This window comes from Crocodylus siamensis, chromosome 1, assembly GCF_052110815.1.
Source record: "Crocodylus siamensis isolate JL-2025a chromosome 1, ASM5211081v1, whole genome shotgun sequence".
NCBI lineage: Eukaryota > Metazoa > Chordata > Crocodylia > Crocodylidae > Crocodylus > Crocodylus siamensis.
Window position 1 is genome coordinate 415,880,970 of NC_143395.1, and position 17,880 is coordinate 415,898,849.

At 41.4% G+C, this 17,880-nt stretch overlaps 1 protein-coding gene across 4 annotated transcripts in view; it reads right to left on the reverse strand.

Annotated features, from left to right (window-relative positions):
• Positions 1-939: 939 nt before the first annotated feature.
• The window catches only part of FCHSD2 (FCH and double SH3 domains 2), a 247,700-nt gene continuing 230,759 nt past the window's right edge, over positions 940-17,880 (reverse strand). For all 4 annotated transcript variants that reach the window (XM_090030771.1, XM_090030773.1, XM_090030772.1 and 1 more), the window contains 8 exons: positions 16,443-16,604; positions 10,587-10,721; positions 9,341-9,424; positions 9,035-9,212; positions 8,497-8,717; positions 6,909-7,038; positions 6,671-6,753; positions 940-3,194 (listed from right to left, as the gene is read on the reverse strand). In XM_090030771.1, the coding sequence (XP_089886897.1) occupies positions 3,111-3,194; positions 6,671-6,753; positions 6,909-7,038; positions 8,497-8,717; positions 9,035-9,212; positions 9,341-9,424; positions 10,587-10,721; positions 16,443-16,604 (1,077 nt within the window). In that variant the 3' untranslated portion in view covers positions 940-3,110. The remainder of the gene's footprint in view (positions 3,195-6,670; positions 6,754-6,908; positions 7,039-8,496; positions 8,718-9,034; positions 9,213-9,340; positions 9,425-10,586; positions 10,722-16,442; positions 16,605-17,880) is intronic.

Consider the following 17,880-nt stretch of genomic DNA (forward strand, 5'->3'; position numbering starts at 1 on the left):
ATTTTAACACCTCTGCTCTTCAAAAAGGATGCAAAGTCCTTATTTAAATGACTGGAGTTTTACAGAAGACAGTGGTGTGGCCCCTTAGAGACTACCTGGTTTTAGAAGTGTGAGTTTTTGTAGGTGCAAGCTCATGCCTCTCCGAACCAGTTAGTCTCTAAGGTGTCACCCTGCCGTATCTTTTGCCTGAATTCAGTCTAGCACAACTCACTGCCTCTCTTTACTCACTGAGCTTTGTGACTCTGTTCTTGGAGAATTAAACGTCCTTGCCAAAGCTTGATAGCAAACCCTGCTTTCCTCAGCGGTTTTGTTCTTTGATGCATGGCCAGCTGCTAGTATCTCCCACTGTGCCTCCTGTGTCATGAGAGCCGAGTGTGAAAGAACAGTCTTGTCTGCTTATCAAAAGCATCAGTGATGTCAGGAGAACAGGCACCACGAACTTTCAAAGAGCTCAGCACCTCACGGGGATGGCACCAGAGCTTGTTCCTTGGCAGGTGGACCACAAGGAGTTTTCCTTCCTGTGATCCAGGCCTCGTCTTCAGTAGCTGAAGTTATACGAAGTGTCTGGCCTGAAAGAAGCTGCAGGTTTTATGCTACAGTAAGCACCAGCCATGATACCACTGTAGCAGGGATAAATGACCCAGCTATCATGACTCAGTGTGGCAGAAGGAGCTGATTTCTAACAGTCTTGGTTTAAAATATATTTGCTGATTATATCCAAACCTAGACGTCTGTTTGACTGGCAATAGAAAGGGTTACATGAAAAATGAACCAAGACACAAAATATCTGCTTGCATTGGGAAGATGGTACTGAGAGGGCTAATAGATGTGAGAAATTTTGCTCTTCACTCTGGGTGGAAATCTGATGCAAACTTTCCAGACAAGTTTCTTCCATGTTTGTAGCTCTGCTTGGTACCAAGAGGCTCTTGGGAGTTAGTTCCACTTTTTTTTATTATTATTCAACATTTTTATACATAATAAATACAAACTTTTTACAGCCAATATAAAGAAAGCATTTGCACCTAATGCCTTCAGTGTACTGACACTGTACATGATGATACGTTGAATACATGCCCTGTATGAAGAAATCATAGTTAAAAAGGAGGCATATTTTTACAACTTTTCTTTTTTTTTAAATAAAATTAGCAGCTCTTACAGAAAATATTTTAAAGTACAACCAAAGAGATTTTAAATAACACTTTCTGAATTCTGAAAGTCTGTTATGAAGGACAGAGAAAAACTGGCCAAAGAAATTGAACTGGAACATCATTTATGGCAATACTTGAATTTCTTCTGCATTATGAAGCTTTTTTTTTTCTTTTTTTTTTTGCAAATAGCTAAATCTTTTTAAAAACTTTTTTTTTAAACTTAAGAATAAGTTTGATAAACACATAAAAAGACCTCAAACAGATCAACAGGACAAGAGGTGCAAAAGAATGAAAACACACAGAAAAGGATCTTCAATGGACAACCATTGATTTAGCAACTGGCCGATGAATTTTTTTCTTCAAACAGCCTCACTCTTGGTTAAAATCCCACTGGGAAGAGAGACATTGGCAAGTACTAACATTTCAGAGCCCCAGATGGGGTTGGGATTTACAAGGATGTGCAAAGTTTATGATAACATCTTGTACAATGATTTTGTAAATGCAGCCTCAAAAAAAAATAGCCCTTGTTAGTTAACTAAATGTAGAAACTTACTTTACCAACATAGGAAAAAATGAACACACAAGAGCGCATTCAATATAACCCATATAACAGCTCTTAAATAAGTTGTAGATGCCTTTTCACCAAAGCTTTGATTGATAAGTATTGCTATTTTCAGAACAATTTAGTGATCATATTTATAGAAACAAATGTTTTCATCTGGAAGGAAGGGTGTCTCCACTCTTCTTACCATTGCAATTCATGTTAGAACGCAACACACCCCGATTTCTCTGAAATGTCAACAGTTCCTTTCTCAGAGAAATCCAGTTTGAAATTAGCCTTGACGTCCTCAGACTCTCTTTCTCGCACAAAAATACTTTGAGAGCACAATTCCCTCTCTTAATTTTGGCCCTAAAGGAGCTCTGAAGGACTGGGCTATGCCAAGGATTTCCTGGTTCTTCGATTTTGGCTAGTTAATGGGTTTGCGGGGAGAAATGCTATAGGACTATCCAATGCGGAAACTAAATAATGCATGTAAATATTCTAAATGTAACTTCTAACTCTAGCCAGATGTTTTGATGGCAAAGATATACTGCTAACGTCGGATAGTAAAGTACACGGCAATAACCGGGATAAAAGTGATCCCAAAATGAAAAAAAAAAAATCTGCTAAGAAAAAGAAATGAAACTCAAATTTCCAGATCTAGACAAAAAATCTCACTTACTTCTCTACCAGTTGGTTTATGCTATGGAAACAAGATGTTGCTACTAATTCAGCACCTCCATATTAGATACTCTATTACTAAATGAACTGCATAAATATTAATACAAAGAGCCTTTAGTTCTGTTTAACAGTTAATTATTGAAGAGGTGTGCATTCATGTCATGTGGTCTCCAGCACTTTTTCTTATCTATAAGATTATTTTCCTTTTTTTTTTCTTCATCAAGGGGACTGAAGAGGAGCCAGCCTCTCTTTAAACCTATCATTTTGTTCCCTTTTTTGTAATTCCATGAGATCTGATTAATATCTAATCAGACAAGTACTGCTACTTGAAGAATTGACAATCTTTAACACATTCCTATGGCAACAGTAATATACTGTACTAATGCACATGGTGTAAGTATGCTATGACTAAGTTGCATGAATGAGGCTCTCTCTGAAGCCTCCATATAAAAATTGACCATCTTCAGCCAAAAGAGAAACCTGCTCCAAGGCATCTCCTCTGCTTGCCGTTTGGCCCATCTTGGTTTGTGCTAAGGGAGGAAGAATGATGTATATAAAACAAAAAAGGCACAAAATATTCATGATGGTGGGAAGGAATCCAGCATGTCACTGTCACAAGAAATCCTCCCTATTCCTTGATCTATTAAAAGTCTTCATCATGCAAAGGTGCCTAAAAACGAGGTTGACCAAACACCACATTTGGCCTTGATTGTAGCACTACTACTTAGCTAGTCCCATCGTTACACCAGAGTAATTTCCACATCCTCGATCTTCTCTGTCGTCCTGCGATGATGCTGTGTAGGGGGAGGAGGAGCTGCTCGCACCTGAAACAGTCAGAACACGTGCGACTCTCAGAAAGATGCTGGGACATTTCATGACTATTTACATAGACTAAAAGTGATGTAAAGGACCAGAACTTCTAGTTCCAAGTGGAATCAATCAATCAATGCCTACAATAACCCTGCTGAAAGGCAGTGATCAGGCCTGTGATTCTAGTACCCGAAGGTATTTCCTCTGCTCACGGTTTGGCCCATCTTGGTTTGTGCTAAGGGAGGAAGACACCCAAATGGTGAGAGTGGAGCTTGTGTGGACTGCACTCTGCCTGCAATGAGCAATACATATGAAATCAGTTAGGGGCTATGATTTTGAACGTTTTGTTTCGAACTTTGTTCTTACCAGCAGAAATTTTTTAAAAGGGGGAAAATAAAAATCTTCTCATGGGTTTTTTGTCAGGTTTTTGACCTATCAAACCAATGATGGATGTTATAACTGCATCTTTGAACTCCAATGACCTACCTAAAATGTATCTGATGCTCTTTTGACCCTCTAATGCCGGGGCAAGCAACGTTCGGCGCGTGGGCCGGAATGGGCCCACACCACACTCCATTTCCCAGCAGCCGCTGCCAGTGTCACTGCAGCCAGTTTCCATGGAGACCACAGCAGCGGCAGGGTCATGACAGCATGGGGCAAGAGTTTCCATGGAGACCAGCCCCAACAGCACTGGCAGGATGTGTGACTGGTCAGGGATCTGCTCATCTTGCAGTGGTGACAGTGTGGTCTGTAGCCAGGGCAGAGCTGCGATCTACTGCCTGCACGACCCAGGCAGGGACGTGCAAGCAGCAGATCGCGGCTCCGCCCTGGCTCCGGACCACACTCCCACCGCAGCAAGATCTCAGCTCTGGCCGCAGAGCAGCTCCCCGCCCAGCTGCATGCCCTGCCAGCGCTGCTGGGGCTGGTGTCCATGGAAACCCTGGCCCTGCTGTCATGGCATCTGCCAGGGTCTCCATGGAAACCAGCTGCAGTGATGCAAGCAGGGGCTGTTGGGAAATGGAGTTTGACTGCTGGTCAGATCCTCCATTTCTCCCATCCCTGCTCTAATACTAACCCAATTAGCCGCATCCTGCTCTAACAACTTGCAACTTATTGTTGCACTTCCCAGAGCCTTATGTTAATTCTTATTCTCAAAATGCGCTGTAACAGCTCACATGGCACTGCTATTGGATGCTGCAATCAGCAATGTTATACCAAGATTCAAATTCTACTTAAAGCAAGCATATTTAAAATGTAACACTATCGTGAAACATCTGTTTGCTGAGGCATAACAAGCAAAGACATGTTAAAAAAACAGCAAGAATGCCATTAAACACAACTGTATCCCACCTACCACAACAGTTTTCAACCTGTGGTCTGCAGGCTCCTGGGGTCCACAGACTGTCTATCAGGTCCACGAAAGATGCCTATGATTAGGGCCTGGCTTAAATCACAGGCCCAGCTTGCAGTGCGGTGGCTCCTTTAATCTTGGAGATCACCCCGCACACCCCCCAGCGGCTGCCCCTTTGGCCCCACTGCTTACTCCTGATGGCCAGAAGGGGAAAACCGCAGTTTTAAATATGCTGCACAGTGGGAGGCAAAAACCACAGCATATTAAAAACCAGAGTTTACCCCTCCTGGCCAACAGGAGCAAGCGGTGAGCAGGATGACCGAAGGGGCCCGTCTGCCAATCAGTAATCATGGGAAGAGGACATAATTGGAGGCAGGGAGAACTTCAGGATTAAAGGAGCTGCCGTGCTATGAGCTGGGCTCACAGTTTAAACCAGCCCCTATCTCTGATTAATTAAAACTATGTGAACACCCTCACTTACAATTTAAAGGGGTCTGGCACATCCATTCAACATTTTTAGGGGGTCTGCAAATGAAAAAAGGTTGAAAACCACTGACCTACTGTGTTAAAACTACCCAAAGAACAGGAAGAGTAAGACTTAGGAGACCAGGATGTGAAACTTAGAGAGAGAGCTCCTCCGATGAGCACTCATTGATGATATAAAATACTTTTTTGGTTCCGTGTGGCTCCAGTGAACAGTGCAATGAATCAGGCCTTTGCACCCAAACAATGGGAATTGTGGGCATTTGTTAGCAATAAGGACAGACATTTTAGTTAGACAATTCTGACTTAAACTTTGGACAAGAAACCATCATTTTATGTGCTGAAAGACTAGAGATGGATCTCAAGAGACATTACTGTCTGCAAACTCACTGCACATCAAAAATAATGCTTATAAAATACAACTACTGGAACATAACATGTGGTTTGATTTATAACTTTAAAATCCCTACGCTGTTGATTTCAAACCATCTCAGCAGATGGGTTTTTAATTTTTTAGTTAACCAGTTCCCTCCTCCCTTGTTTGGCAACGTCCCTTTTTATATGGCACAGACATCACAAAATGTATTGGATCATAACCTTAGGAGCTCTCCAAACTAAGACCCACAGGGTTTATAAATCATAAAATCGTAGAAAATGAGGGTTGGAAAAGACCTCAGGAGGTCAGATCTAGTCCAACCCCCTGCTCAAAGCAGGACCGGCCCCAGCTACATCATCCCAGCCAATGCTTTGTCTAGATGAGTTTTAAAAACCTCTAAGGATGGGGAGTCCATAACCTCTCTGGATTACCTGTTCCAGTGCTCCACTACCCTCCCAGTGAGAAATGTTTTCCTAATATCCAACTTAAACTGCCCTTGATGCAACCTGAGCTCAATTAACTTGAGTTTAAAGGAACTTAACCCCAACACAAAGAAACCAACAGGTTTATGCGTCCAGACAGATTGTTGGCAAGTGGACTTGCCTTTCAACACCCAGCAGTCTCGGGTGTTGGGTTTGGATGTGGGTGTTTGGCAACAAAATCTTTGAAAAACATTAGTGCAAATTCCATGATCCAGCTGTTTTCGCACCTATGTTTTTCTTTGATTCCTATTTCTCTATATTTGTAAGGCATGCATACATGGACAACAGTATTGCTCATAAAGAGCATAAGATACATACAATATAAACAGTCTTCCAAACCATGAGGTAGTGATGTAAGCCCTGCAAGATCTAAACACCTCCTTTGCTAATGGTATAAATATATGTAAGCCTGAGAGGGAATTATGGGGATCCAAGGATGCCTTTCAGCATATGTCATAATGCATTGCTCATATAGGTGCAGCTTTATTTTATTAATCTGTTTCATTATCTAACTGGCTCCTATCCATGTGTCTGTTGCTTTTTGATGCATCTATTTTACAGCCCCCAATCTGGGAACCAGCCTTCCTTAGTGGGGGGGGGAGGGTGATAATCAAAACCCAAAATATAATAATTGCATCAATAGTATTTGTGGAATACGGTAAGGTAAATTCTGAGTGGGTGCATCAACAAAGTAAGTCCCACTGCTTTCACTCAAGTTATGACAACTGATGCCACCTGAGGATCTGGACAGGTTTCTGTATTATCACGTCATTAAGCACAGCAACACTTGTGACTTACAGGTCGCAGCTTGCCATAGGAAGTTTCCGGAGTAAGCCGTGGAGGCTGCGAAAATCCAGGAGACTCCGAACTGAAACTGTTTTCTGAAAGAGTGAACAATAAAAACCAAACCACTGCAGTGTTACTGAACTAGTCAACCCCCCTCCTTAAAAAACATGCTTTCACTGCAAGTGGAATTTTTTATTTCAAACAAACATTTGGATGTTGTGTTTCTTGAATTAGTAGAAAAATCTCTTACCATTAGTTGACGGTGATCTGGGAAAGCTCTGGGAGCCTCTTTTATCTGGACTATGGTAAGGGCTCGTGGGTGGCTGGTCGTAGAGTGGCAACGGTGGAAGGGAATTGTGAGGTTTTGGAGATGGAGACACCTGTATTCAAAAAGAGGAGAGGATTTTTACTTGTTTTAAGCCAATTTTATGAGCACACAGACATGTACTTGTATCCCAATTGTTTTCATCTAGTAAGAAATTGTGTTTGTCAAACAAAAATGCCTGTCAGCTGTATTTGGAAAGGAAAGCCGAGATATGTAATAGCGATTTAAAAAAATAAATAATAATAATAAAAAAAAAATCACAGGATGCCACTGAGAGCAGATTTTTTCCCTTGCTTTTCCAGGGGTAATCTAGACAGATTGTCTGAAGATTGTTCTAAAAATGTATCAACTGGGAGAGCACATTTCTCTGAATACACCTACACAAAATTGAACATGAAGATCATTAGTTTTATTACTGTTTGAGAGTGTGTGTTTCATTTAAATGCAGAGAGAAAAAGGAAGAATAATGAAATTCAGGCACATAGCTGCAATAAGGAAACAGTATAAAGCTGAAACTGGTATTAATATTTATATAGCATCACATGGGCATGTGATGCTTTACAAAAGAAAGATACACATTTGGTCAGGAGGTATTAACATCAGTGTCCTTTTTGATTTGGGCCAAACTATAAACTGCTTGCATAAAAACAGCAACTCCTACTGATTTCAACACAGCCTGTACTTTGACATTTTTATATCTAATGGTGCTAAGCCATCAGGACATGTGAGCTGTATCGCTAGTAATGTGATTGAACTTATTTCCCAGGCTGGTTGGTATGGCCATTTCTCAAGAGCAACAATAAAACAAAACTACACAAATCACTCTGCAGTAAAGGCAGTGAATTCTGATTTCTAGCAACACAGTCGTAAGCAAGAAAGTGTTTAATTTTTTACGATGATATCAACTGGTTAAATAAAATATCGTCTTTGAAATGCCACAATCTTAAAATATGTATTAGAGATGAAATTCTAGTTAATATCCTACAGCTAAATTGTCTTGCCCTCTAAAAACCTGTGAAGGTATTGCACAGTCTTAGATGTGAAAGCATTAAATAGACCTGTAAGAGCCAATAATGCTGTTTTTGCCAGATCCTGTCTGATCTCTCAGTGTTGCAAATTAATTGCAGGAAGGAGACTGGGAATTTCCTCCTGTGGCTCATTTCCCTTCCTCTCTGACCGCTCCTTTGTTCTTTGCACAAATCTGTGATATTTGCCAACATGCATCATTTGAGAAATATTATGGAGGCTTAGAAAATAAAGGTAAACGTTCACTTTTACGTTATGAGAGCATGATCAGTGTAAGCCTGAATATCCATTTTCCATACTCTGCACCCCACACCCTCATAGCAGCTACTGTCTGGATCACACAATGCATCTGGAGACTGTCAAAGCTCAGCACTAACAGGCTACAAGGGACTGCTGCAGAGAAGCCCCTTGACCATATGCAGGGCACTGTGAAACACCAGAAGGTCACACCAGTACTTAACCCACGACCAATTTACTCTTTACATACCTGAATATCTCCAATCCACTGAGTCTCCCCATTTTCTGAGGCTGTCAGTTCTTCCACTAACACAGAAGGGAAAACCCCAACACGCCCATTGAATTCACCCTCCCAGAAGCCATCATCATCCTGGTTCTCCTTGTTTAGGATACGGATGATTGCTCCTTCTGGGAAGGACAGCTCGTCATCTGTCTGGCCCTCATAATCATAAAGTGCTTTCACAAAACAGACTATAGATGGGAGACAGAAAAAAAAACAAATTAGAATGAGCGTTTCCTCTGTGTACAGCATGGCATCTTTGCTACACTGGACACGATTTTCATTTTTCTTTTGCTGGCTTAATGCTGGGAATCACAGCTGGTCCTGGACGAATTGAGAAGATCCTACATATGAGAATGGTGATTGATAGGAATGGCTGCCCTCAGGCAAGGCAAGACAGTGCCTGCCCTAACATCACTGTTAAGAAGAAGAAATCCGGGTCGACAATGCTCATCACAACATTTTCATGAATAAAATCGATCGGCCAGCACTCTCTATTGACTCTCACCGCTGGAATCTCCATTTAAGCTGCCTGAGATTAGCTCGGCTTCAGTTGAATTGTTGGAGGTGTGTGACCGACTATCCAACGCTGCCAGAGACTGCAGCATGCTCAACAGGCTGTTGGATGTTGGGAACTGCAGATACTTCTCTGGCACATAACCCACTTGGCCAGCTTTGTTTCGTGCCTGTAAGCAAATGGGATGCAAAGGACTTAGTTTTTGCACACTGCAGTAAGACCATGATGAGAAGTGCTGATCCCCCCCTTGCTTTCAAAATGATATAATGAGATGAAAATGAGCGAAGAAAACAATACCTTTACCCAGTCTTCCATATCTCCATCTTCAATCACTTCCAATACCTCATGTTCTTCAATGGTCAGTTCGTCAGGCTGAGAAGCCTAGAACAAAAGGAAGGTCACGTCCAAAGTAAGGAATGGCATGACACACACCAGGCAGAGAAACACACACAAGTGATAATTTTTAGAAATTAATGAATAATAAATGCAAAACATTTTAATGCAGAATACTTTAAAAAGGCCTCTGGGAACAGTGAAGGTTTTCTGGCTCATAGGCAGATAGTTTTAAGGGACCTTTCCAGCCAAGGAGGGTGGGCTGGTTCAAAAGAAACATCCCCCAATATGTGCAAGCCTATTTAGTTCTGTAATTTTTATTATGTTAAGGGCAAATTGACACTACTGATTTCTGCTGGCGCGGCTATTTCAGTGAAGCATGCAAAGAGGTGTGATTACTGCCTGACACAGCACTGCTATCAGAAGTCAACACAGCCATGTTTTCACCAGTATAACTTTGTCTTGCCCAAAAATGGTGACTTTGCCAGTAGAGTGCACCAGTATTCCTATACCAGTACAGCACTCCTAGCATACACACAGCCTAAAAAAGGATGCATAAGTATGAAATACATACAAAATGTACCAGACACAGATGCAGCAAGGTACTTAAAACACATGCCTAACTGTTAACATAGGGAGCAATTCCCACTAACTTCAGTGGGACACTTGTCTCTTTATACTAGCATGCGTTTTAAGTACCTTGTTGAACTGAAGCCGAATGTACTTAACAAATTTATGGCAGACAAGGTTCTTTGGGTAAAATCCAATATCTTTTATTAGACCAACTCAAATAGTTGGAAAAATTCTTCTTTGCAAGCTTTTGGGTACAAGCACCCTTCCTCAGCCTGACGAAGGGTAGTTATACCTGAAACCTTGCAAAGAAGAATTTTTCCAACTATTTGAGTTGGTCTAGTAAAAGATATCAGTTTGACCCGAAGAACCTTACCTGTCTCTGTCCTCAAACCAACATGGCTACAACCACCACCCCTGTAACAAATGTATTTACACCTGCTAACAGTTTGTTAACTTTATTAACATTATACTGTAATAGGTTGCCTATTTAATATAAGACACATTAAACAGGTTTCATAATTACATTTACTTACTCAAGCAAACTTCCCCCAGACATTTAGTATCAGAAACATTTGTTCCGTTTGCCTGACGGCTTTCCCATGGATAAGAGACTGACATTTAAAAAAAAAATACAAACCTTATAGGAATAAACGACTTTGCAGGTCAGTGGATAATTTCTTAGAGTACCAGAAGGACTGGAACTGCTATCATCAAAAACATCCATGCTGTCTTCAAACTCTTCCCCTTCTTCTTTTTCTGTATCAGCGTTGAGCTGTTAAAAGATATGAAAATAACTGAGTATACTAAATGGTAGAAACAAGAGGGAAGAAAACAAACAGCAAAATGAATCATCCAGCTTTAGTAACTTTCTAGCCTCCTAGTCTGTTCAGGAATAAGCAAAGCTACAATTTAAGTTTCTTTCTTTAGCAAACACCAAAGGAAGGAAGGCATCACTAAAAATCAATATATTTGTTCTCAAAATGACCTCAGGAAAGTAGTCACCCACATGAGCAAATATCCGGAAGCAAAAAAATGCAAGTTATCAACTTACATTTTTGTCAGACTGAAGAGCAGCCGCATGTATTTTAAGCATTCGCTCAACCTTCACAGTAAGAGTACTGTTGGATGCCGGGACTAATGATGAGTTTGGAAAAGATTACATTTATATGGGGCAAGTCCAAAGTTCAGGCACCACCCTTCAGAGTTACAAAATGTACTCTGATGGCAAAAACATGCACTGAGTGTTGCACCTATGACCATAAGATATAAACTGAAAGGGACAGAAAAATAAAGCACTAAACCTTAAACTGAAAAATCAACTTTCCTTCCAATGCTTTCCTCACAAGTACTCCCTTTAGTTTTTTTTAGTACAGTTTACGTGAGAGGTTCCTAAGGGAAGGATAATAATTAAAAAGTGTTTATAAAAAGCAAAAAGAAAAGCCAAGTGGAGAGGCTGGAAAAATACAAGTTTCTATAAATGCAGTTAGTATGAGCCCTTGACTCTGGCTTTGTGCCTGGATTCAGTCCCGGATAAACATTCGATCTCATGTGAAAAAGGCGCCGGCCTTCGAAATCAAGGGCAACGCTGCTAGAAAAGCTGCCGCCTTCACTTCATTAATGCAGTTTAATTTGGAGGTGGATTTTGTGCTCCTCCTGAACACGAGGTGGCTCACAACACAGCAAAGCAGTCAGGAGCGGGACAGACAGGTACTGCGACGGCTTCCCCAAACTCCTCTGCCAAATCAAGCTCAGTCCTCATCTGTGACATCCCGGTGGCCATCTCCAGGACAAGGATGTACAGGCCGTTGATTTTATGATGTTACCAACATTTATGGCCTCTGTTCAGAGCAAACAGCTCAATTTTACTTTTCACCTGAGTCATATTTGAAGCCAGGTCACTGGAATAAATGGCAAGTTCACTGCAATTCAACGTAGTGCATAGGCCCAGATTGATTTTGACCTGACTTTGGCTGGGATGATGCAGTTGGGGCTGGTCCTGCTTTGAGCAAGGGGTTGGACTAGATGCGACTTCCTGAGGTCCCTTCTACCCTTCATCTGCTATGATTAAAGCTTCCTAATTCATTTCCACTGAAATCCACTTTGCATCCATTTCACCTGTAATACTAAGAGACTGCTGTAATGCTTAGTATTTATTATCCTATCTAGCTAACATATTGGCTCTTAATTTGGCACTCGGCAGATTAAAATAAAGCCACAATCTTTTCAGCTCCTAAAAATGGTGCAGCCACTACTAAACCTGCAGCTGACAGCCATATGAAGCATCATGGAATTAGCATATCAGGTCTAGAAATACTTGTTCATAAAACATCTGGTCCTGGTTTTTTCTAAGGGAAAAAAAAGCCATTTTAATCCACAGTGTGTGGGCTGCTTAAAATTCCTCCAAGAGAATCCATCTGCGGACACGTAACACAAAGAGGAGGAAGCACTATTAAAGACGCAGAACACCTATGTTTGTTTAACTTTCTACACACAACCTGCCAATGAGTGTCTGCATAAATCCAGAACAAAGCCATCGGCACCTGCAATACTGAAGGTATGCAAAAATGAACCAAAGGCAGAAATAAACTTGGGTATACTGAAATAATATATTGATAGCACATCAAAATAAGTAGTGAGTTATATTTAGAAAGGAAACAGGATATCTATACAGACTTAGTGTAGATCAATATGCCAATATATAGTTTATTTGTAGATCTATTTGGGCAGGTTTAACGTAGGGGGCTAAACTGCCATCTAGAAGTTCCCTCTTGGAACGGGTGGAGGACCACCAACAGCAGAAAAAACCCTCCTTACATTTGCACCTCAACTTTGACTTGGACAGACCCCTTTTCAAGTAGAAAGTAGCAGAGAAGTCTATCCATTCCCTCCCCAAAACCTCTACAGACACTGCGAACTAAGGCTGCTGACAGCTAACAATCTGGGTTGAACTGGAAACAGTGACCTGCAAGGTAAATGGTTTTATAGCCCACTAAACCAAGGCCATCCAGCTCCCTGTTAATAGTAAATCTAACACCTGGGAAGTATACTTTTGTGGGTATATATTTTTTATGACTCAACAGCTGAGTAGAGGTTAAATCGTATGCGAATACAAACATGGGAATTATTCTCTCTCCCTTTCACAGAATAAATAGACTGCATCCTATTTAGCATGTATCTGTTGTCTTCATTGAAGAACAGAGTTCCCAGTTATACTAATATGTAACAGTAGTACTAAACATGTTTTCCAGATGGCACTAAATTACAAAATTATGACTAAAGCTTTTGTTGGCACCTACAGTGGAATAAATCATTTAGTATTCTCTCCTAAAATTGGGCATTTCGGCATTATACCAGAAAGGCAGCCAACTGGCTACGTGACGGGACATGGATTCCTTGGGCTTGTTACAGGATTGTGGTTTTTTAGCAGGTTAAATAAATGTTGAAATAGCAAGATTTCATCTACGCTGCTGTGTTACTTCCAACTCATTAAAAGAAAATCTATTAAGAGCTGTGTTGGGCAAACAATCTCCTAACAAAATAAGACGACTGCAACCCTGGCTTTGTTCTGCTATGTGTGGCAATACAAAGGTAGAAAGGCTGATCCTTTAACACTGAAAAGTGCCTGCATCTTAGCGAGCGAAGTGAAAGTGCATCTAACACAAAAAGCACAGCAGTAAGTTCCTTTTATAATGGCAAGCAAAATAATAGCTGCAACAGCTTTAAGAAATACCATCTTAGGCCTGTCCCCATCCTGCTGCCAAGGTCAATATGATCTTTTATATACAAGGGCGTGTGCATGTGTAAAGGGGAAAAATGGAAATTAGATTTCAGCCTCCCACGCTCCAGCATCTGCCAGCCTGCCAGGCACTGGCACCGGCTTCAGATGTGGAGTCAACCGTTTGTGTGTCTGATTGGACCGAGGAAGGGCACTGGGAAGAATCCAGCCTGTGCAACAGGAAGCAAAGGGAGGTGGGGTGGAGTGAGACGAAAAAGAAAAGAAAAACACAGTTAAACATAGCAATGTAGCATGCACTCATCTTTTATAGCTAGAAGGGGCCTGAAATGAAACCGAATAAGAACCCCCCTGAGCTTTGGGATGTCTGAAGGGCTGGATTTGAATTCTGTGACTTGAGTCTCTCTCTCATTATAACACCATCCCTGGGAAAAGCCTCCAGAGACCAAGTAATGAGAACAGGGATTGGAACAACCTGCAATATAAATAATTGTTAATATAGTTTGGAGTCCGCATCCAATTCTATTCCACCTGGCACAGAGTAAATCCTAGAAGCATCCGCTGAATTTTTACTTGAACAGAAGCTTGGCTAACACTGACACAAAAATTCAGTCTCTCAAACGAGAGACTTTCTTCCACAAGGGTTTGCCAGAAGAACACCTGATCATTAAAAGGGTAATGGCCAACACCTGATCATTGAAAGGGTAATGGCCAACATACTAAAGGATCAGAGAAAAAAGTGGGAATATGAGTTGTGTGTATGCAAACGCTGCATCCTGGCTGAACAGCCCTTTCTCTTTCTTGTTGGCAGTTAAGGAAGGCTATGCTCAAAGCCAGGGGGCCGTCTCCTTGCAAAACCAACCACAAAAAGCAAAACCTCAATCCAGTTATACTTCACAGGTCAGTGGAGGTAAAAGTAGCTGTCAACAACATTAACACAGAGTGTGAATTAAGCAGAAGGTTGTAATGGAACGTGTCCACTGGAATTAAAAAGAAAAGCACACCCACCGGTTGTGACCTCGGCAGCCTCTGAAGGTTAAGTGTTCTGCCATACGCTAAGGAGATGCCTACGATCTAACACCCTGTTTGAGGCAAAGTGACTACACTTTCAGGAATTTTATTTTTGTCTATTGCTGGTGAAGGCTGACTGCATTGCCAAGGGTGACAGCCTGGCAAAAATAAGATTAAGAGCTCTCTCTGTTCTTTCTGTTTTCCAAACAGGATTTCTTGGTTTAGGAAATTATTTATCAGAATTTATTTTGAGATGCATTCTTTTGGAGGGAAGGAAAATCTATTGGCTTAAATTTTTTTATTCCCCCATCTTGATTTAGATAAAAAAAAATTGCATCCTCTGAAACTCAACATTTGTGGGAATAAGCTTCCGGCTCCAAGCTGTGTGGGAGATCTCTCTGACCTTCTTGTCTGTTCTGCAAAGATCTGCAGACATTACAAGAACAATGAGTGTCATTTCTAGCTGATAAGAACTCATCACCATACTTTTACCTTACATTCATATATCCTGGAGCTAAACTTTAAGTATGCTGGGTAGCATTTTCAAAAGCATCTAAGAGACTTGGGAATAAAATCCTATTTTCAAAAGAGATTTAGGGCATAGACAAATGAACAATTTACTGCAGGACTAAAATGGGAGTGGGAAGGGGTTACCACAGGCCAGCTGCTCTGTGTTAATTGCCTACCTCCATGTTCTTACTCTGTAGTAAATGAAAGCTTACCCATGTTAGCTCAACCTGCAGTGAAAGAGGAGTAAATTATTATGGTCTCATTTTCATTTATTCCACAGAAAGGATCTGTACATCCCATGGGGCAGCTGATGCATGTAAAAGCCCCAGAACCTTTTGTGCTGCAGTAAATTGTCCATCCATTCATACTCTATGGGCACAGCTACACATGCTTTTATGCGTGCCTACATTTAATGTGCATTTGCCTAATGCGCATTAAGGCGATTTAGGCGCGCATCTACATGTGCATGCACTAAGGCACATTAATGGGGTGTGAGGACCAACTTGGGACTAAAGTTAGTCGACATACATTGCGTTAATGTGCCTTAGCACGTCTACACGTGCATTAAGGCAGTTTAGCTATTCATGCCTTTTGCGGGTATCAAATTTAGGTGCGAATAACCTAAAATAGCTGTTTTTAAGGCATATTAAGGGCACACACATATAGACCTGTGCTCTTAATGTGCCTTAAAAATGGCTAGTGTGCCTCAAATCAGCATGTGTAGACGTACCCTTAAGCACTCGGAGCTTATGTCCCGCTCACTTTCAGTTGGACAAACTCCTAAGTGGGTGTCTAAATAATTTTTGAAAATGTGCCTTAGCAGCCAAAGACACTCAGATGCTTTGAAAATTTTAACTATACCTTTCATCCGATCACTACAGAAAGCCAAATAAACCTTTAATCAAACTTCTGCATGCACGAGGTAAGTAGAGATGAGATTTGCCCAAGGTCACAGAAGAAATCTGAGACAGAACTGGATATAGAGCCTAGAAATCCTATTTTCTACTCCCTTCTAGACTTTAGGTAAAGCACTCCCCTTCCTGTACTAGTTCAGAATAAACTACCAGAAATTAGATTCACTTGAGCCACACACAGCTCTCTCGCTCTAATGTTAGCTGACCAATCACTAGGTTTTTTAATACTTGCCTCCCAGTATTAAATGTGATCTATGTACTATAGCATAGGAGCCATGCTAGTGAAGGTTCAAAAGAAAACAAGTTTACACACTGCAAACAGTACCAAGTGCGACGAGCCATTGTTGGTCACGGCAGGAAGGCTCGCCCAGCGTTCGTTTTCCAGTTCTTCCATCACTTGGTTCATTGCACTCTTTAGCCACGTATCCACAGACACCCCTATCTGCTTTAGCAGATCAAGACGAGCCTCTGCTTTCAGTTTAATTATCTGAGGAGATAAACATGGAAAACGTTAATCAAAATTCTTTCACACCTACGTCTCACTCCTCCTCACAATTAAAATGCATTTTCTTCCTGTTCCATAAATTAGACTCTACCTAGGTGGCTTAGAAAGCAGTTTCACATGGAAAACAAGTCCAATTCTTCACCTGCCTGCCTGCAGAGATGTACAATGAGCCAAGAAGCAGGAAAGAGTTTCCTAGAGGTTGAAAAATACCAGCATATTAAGATTTTGCAAATTGGGCTCTTCAATCTCACGTCTCTTCATTTATAAAAACCTCCTTATTGGGTGTGAACAGAGACTGCATTTCTCTGTGCGAAACCCTTTTGTTCCAGGATCCTACGGAGTCTGTTGTCACACCTGAAGTACCCATGAAATACGCGAGATCAAATGTGCTAACACGTTTTCTAAGGGCAATGCTTGTGCCTCTGTAGGTTAATCGCAGCCCATTCAACTTAATTGCCAGTCGTTCCACGACAACCCTGCCACTGTGTGCTGTCCCGGGCCACTGAGCAGCAATGCAGCTTGGAAGGGCTGTGTGTGTAACGGGCGGTGTCAGCTCTCCTCTTTTGTCCCAGGTTTTGACTTGCATCCACCAGGACTGCCTCAAAGAAGACAGCCATTTACAGCCATTTGCATAGTATCCAGGACAGTTATGATAAGTTATCTTCCGGAGGACATTTGTTATCATAAAAAAAAAAAAATACATCCTATATTTAACCATGACTGTCCCTAGACCGTGGATCCTGGAGGTCCTGGCAACTGCTTTCCTAACCTGACATTTGTGTTATTTTCACAAGTGCTATTCCGTGGTGGACAGACAAATCATTCCAGCTCATCATGGTTTGCTATTTCCGAAGTGGAATTGTGCAGGACTGCAATTCCTCGATATTTTTCAAATCTTTGGCTTCATTGCAGAACGGCCACTGGATTTACCAGCCAGCTCTCTCTGTCACTACTTTCAAGTGCTTTGTTACTTGCCTACCGGTACTTTGGAAGCTCCATTGAGATCAACGAACTATTGTGGTTGATCCTACCTGTGTTTTACAATCGAGGAAACCAAGCAACAATGATAAAGTGGTTTACTAAAGGCAACACAGTGAGTCACTGACAGAGGCGCGAACAGAAACTAACTGAACTGCTTTGTAGTTTTCCAGGTACTTCCTTTCACAGCATTGTTAATTCTTAGCGTGTTGCCTCTGAAGTAACTTCTCTCCTTGCTCTTGCCAGTCCTTCCACTTTGAGGCATTGTACTGTGACATAA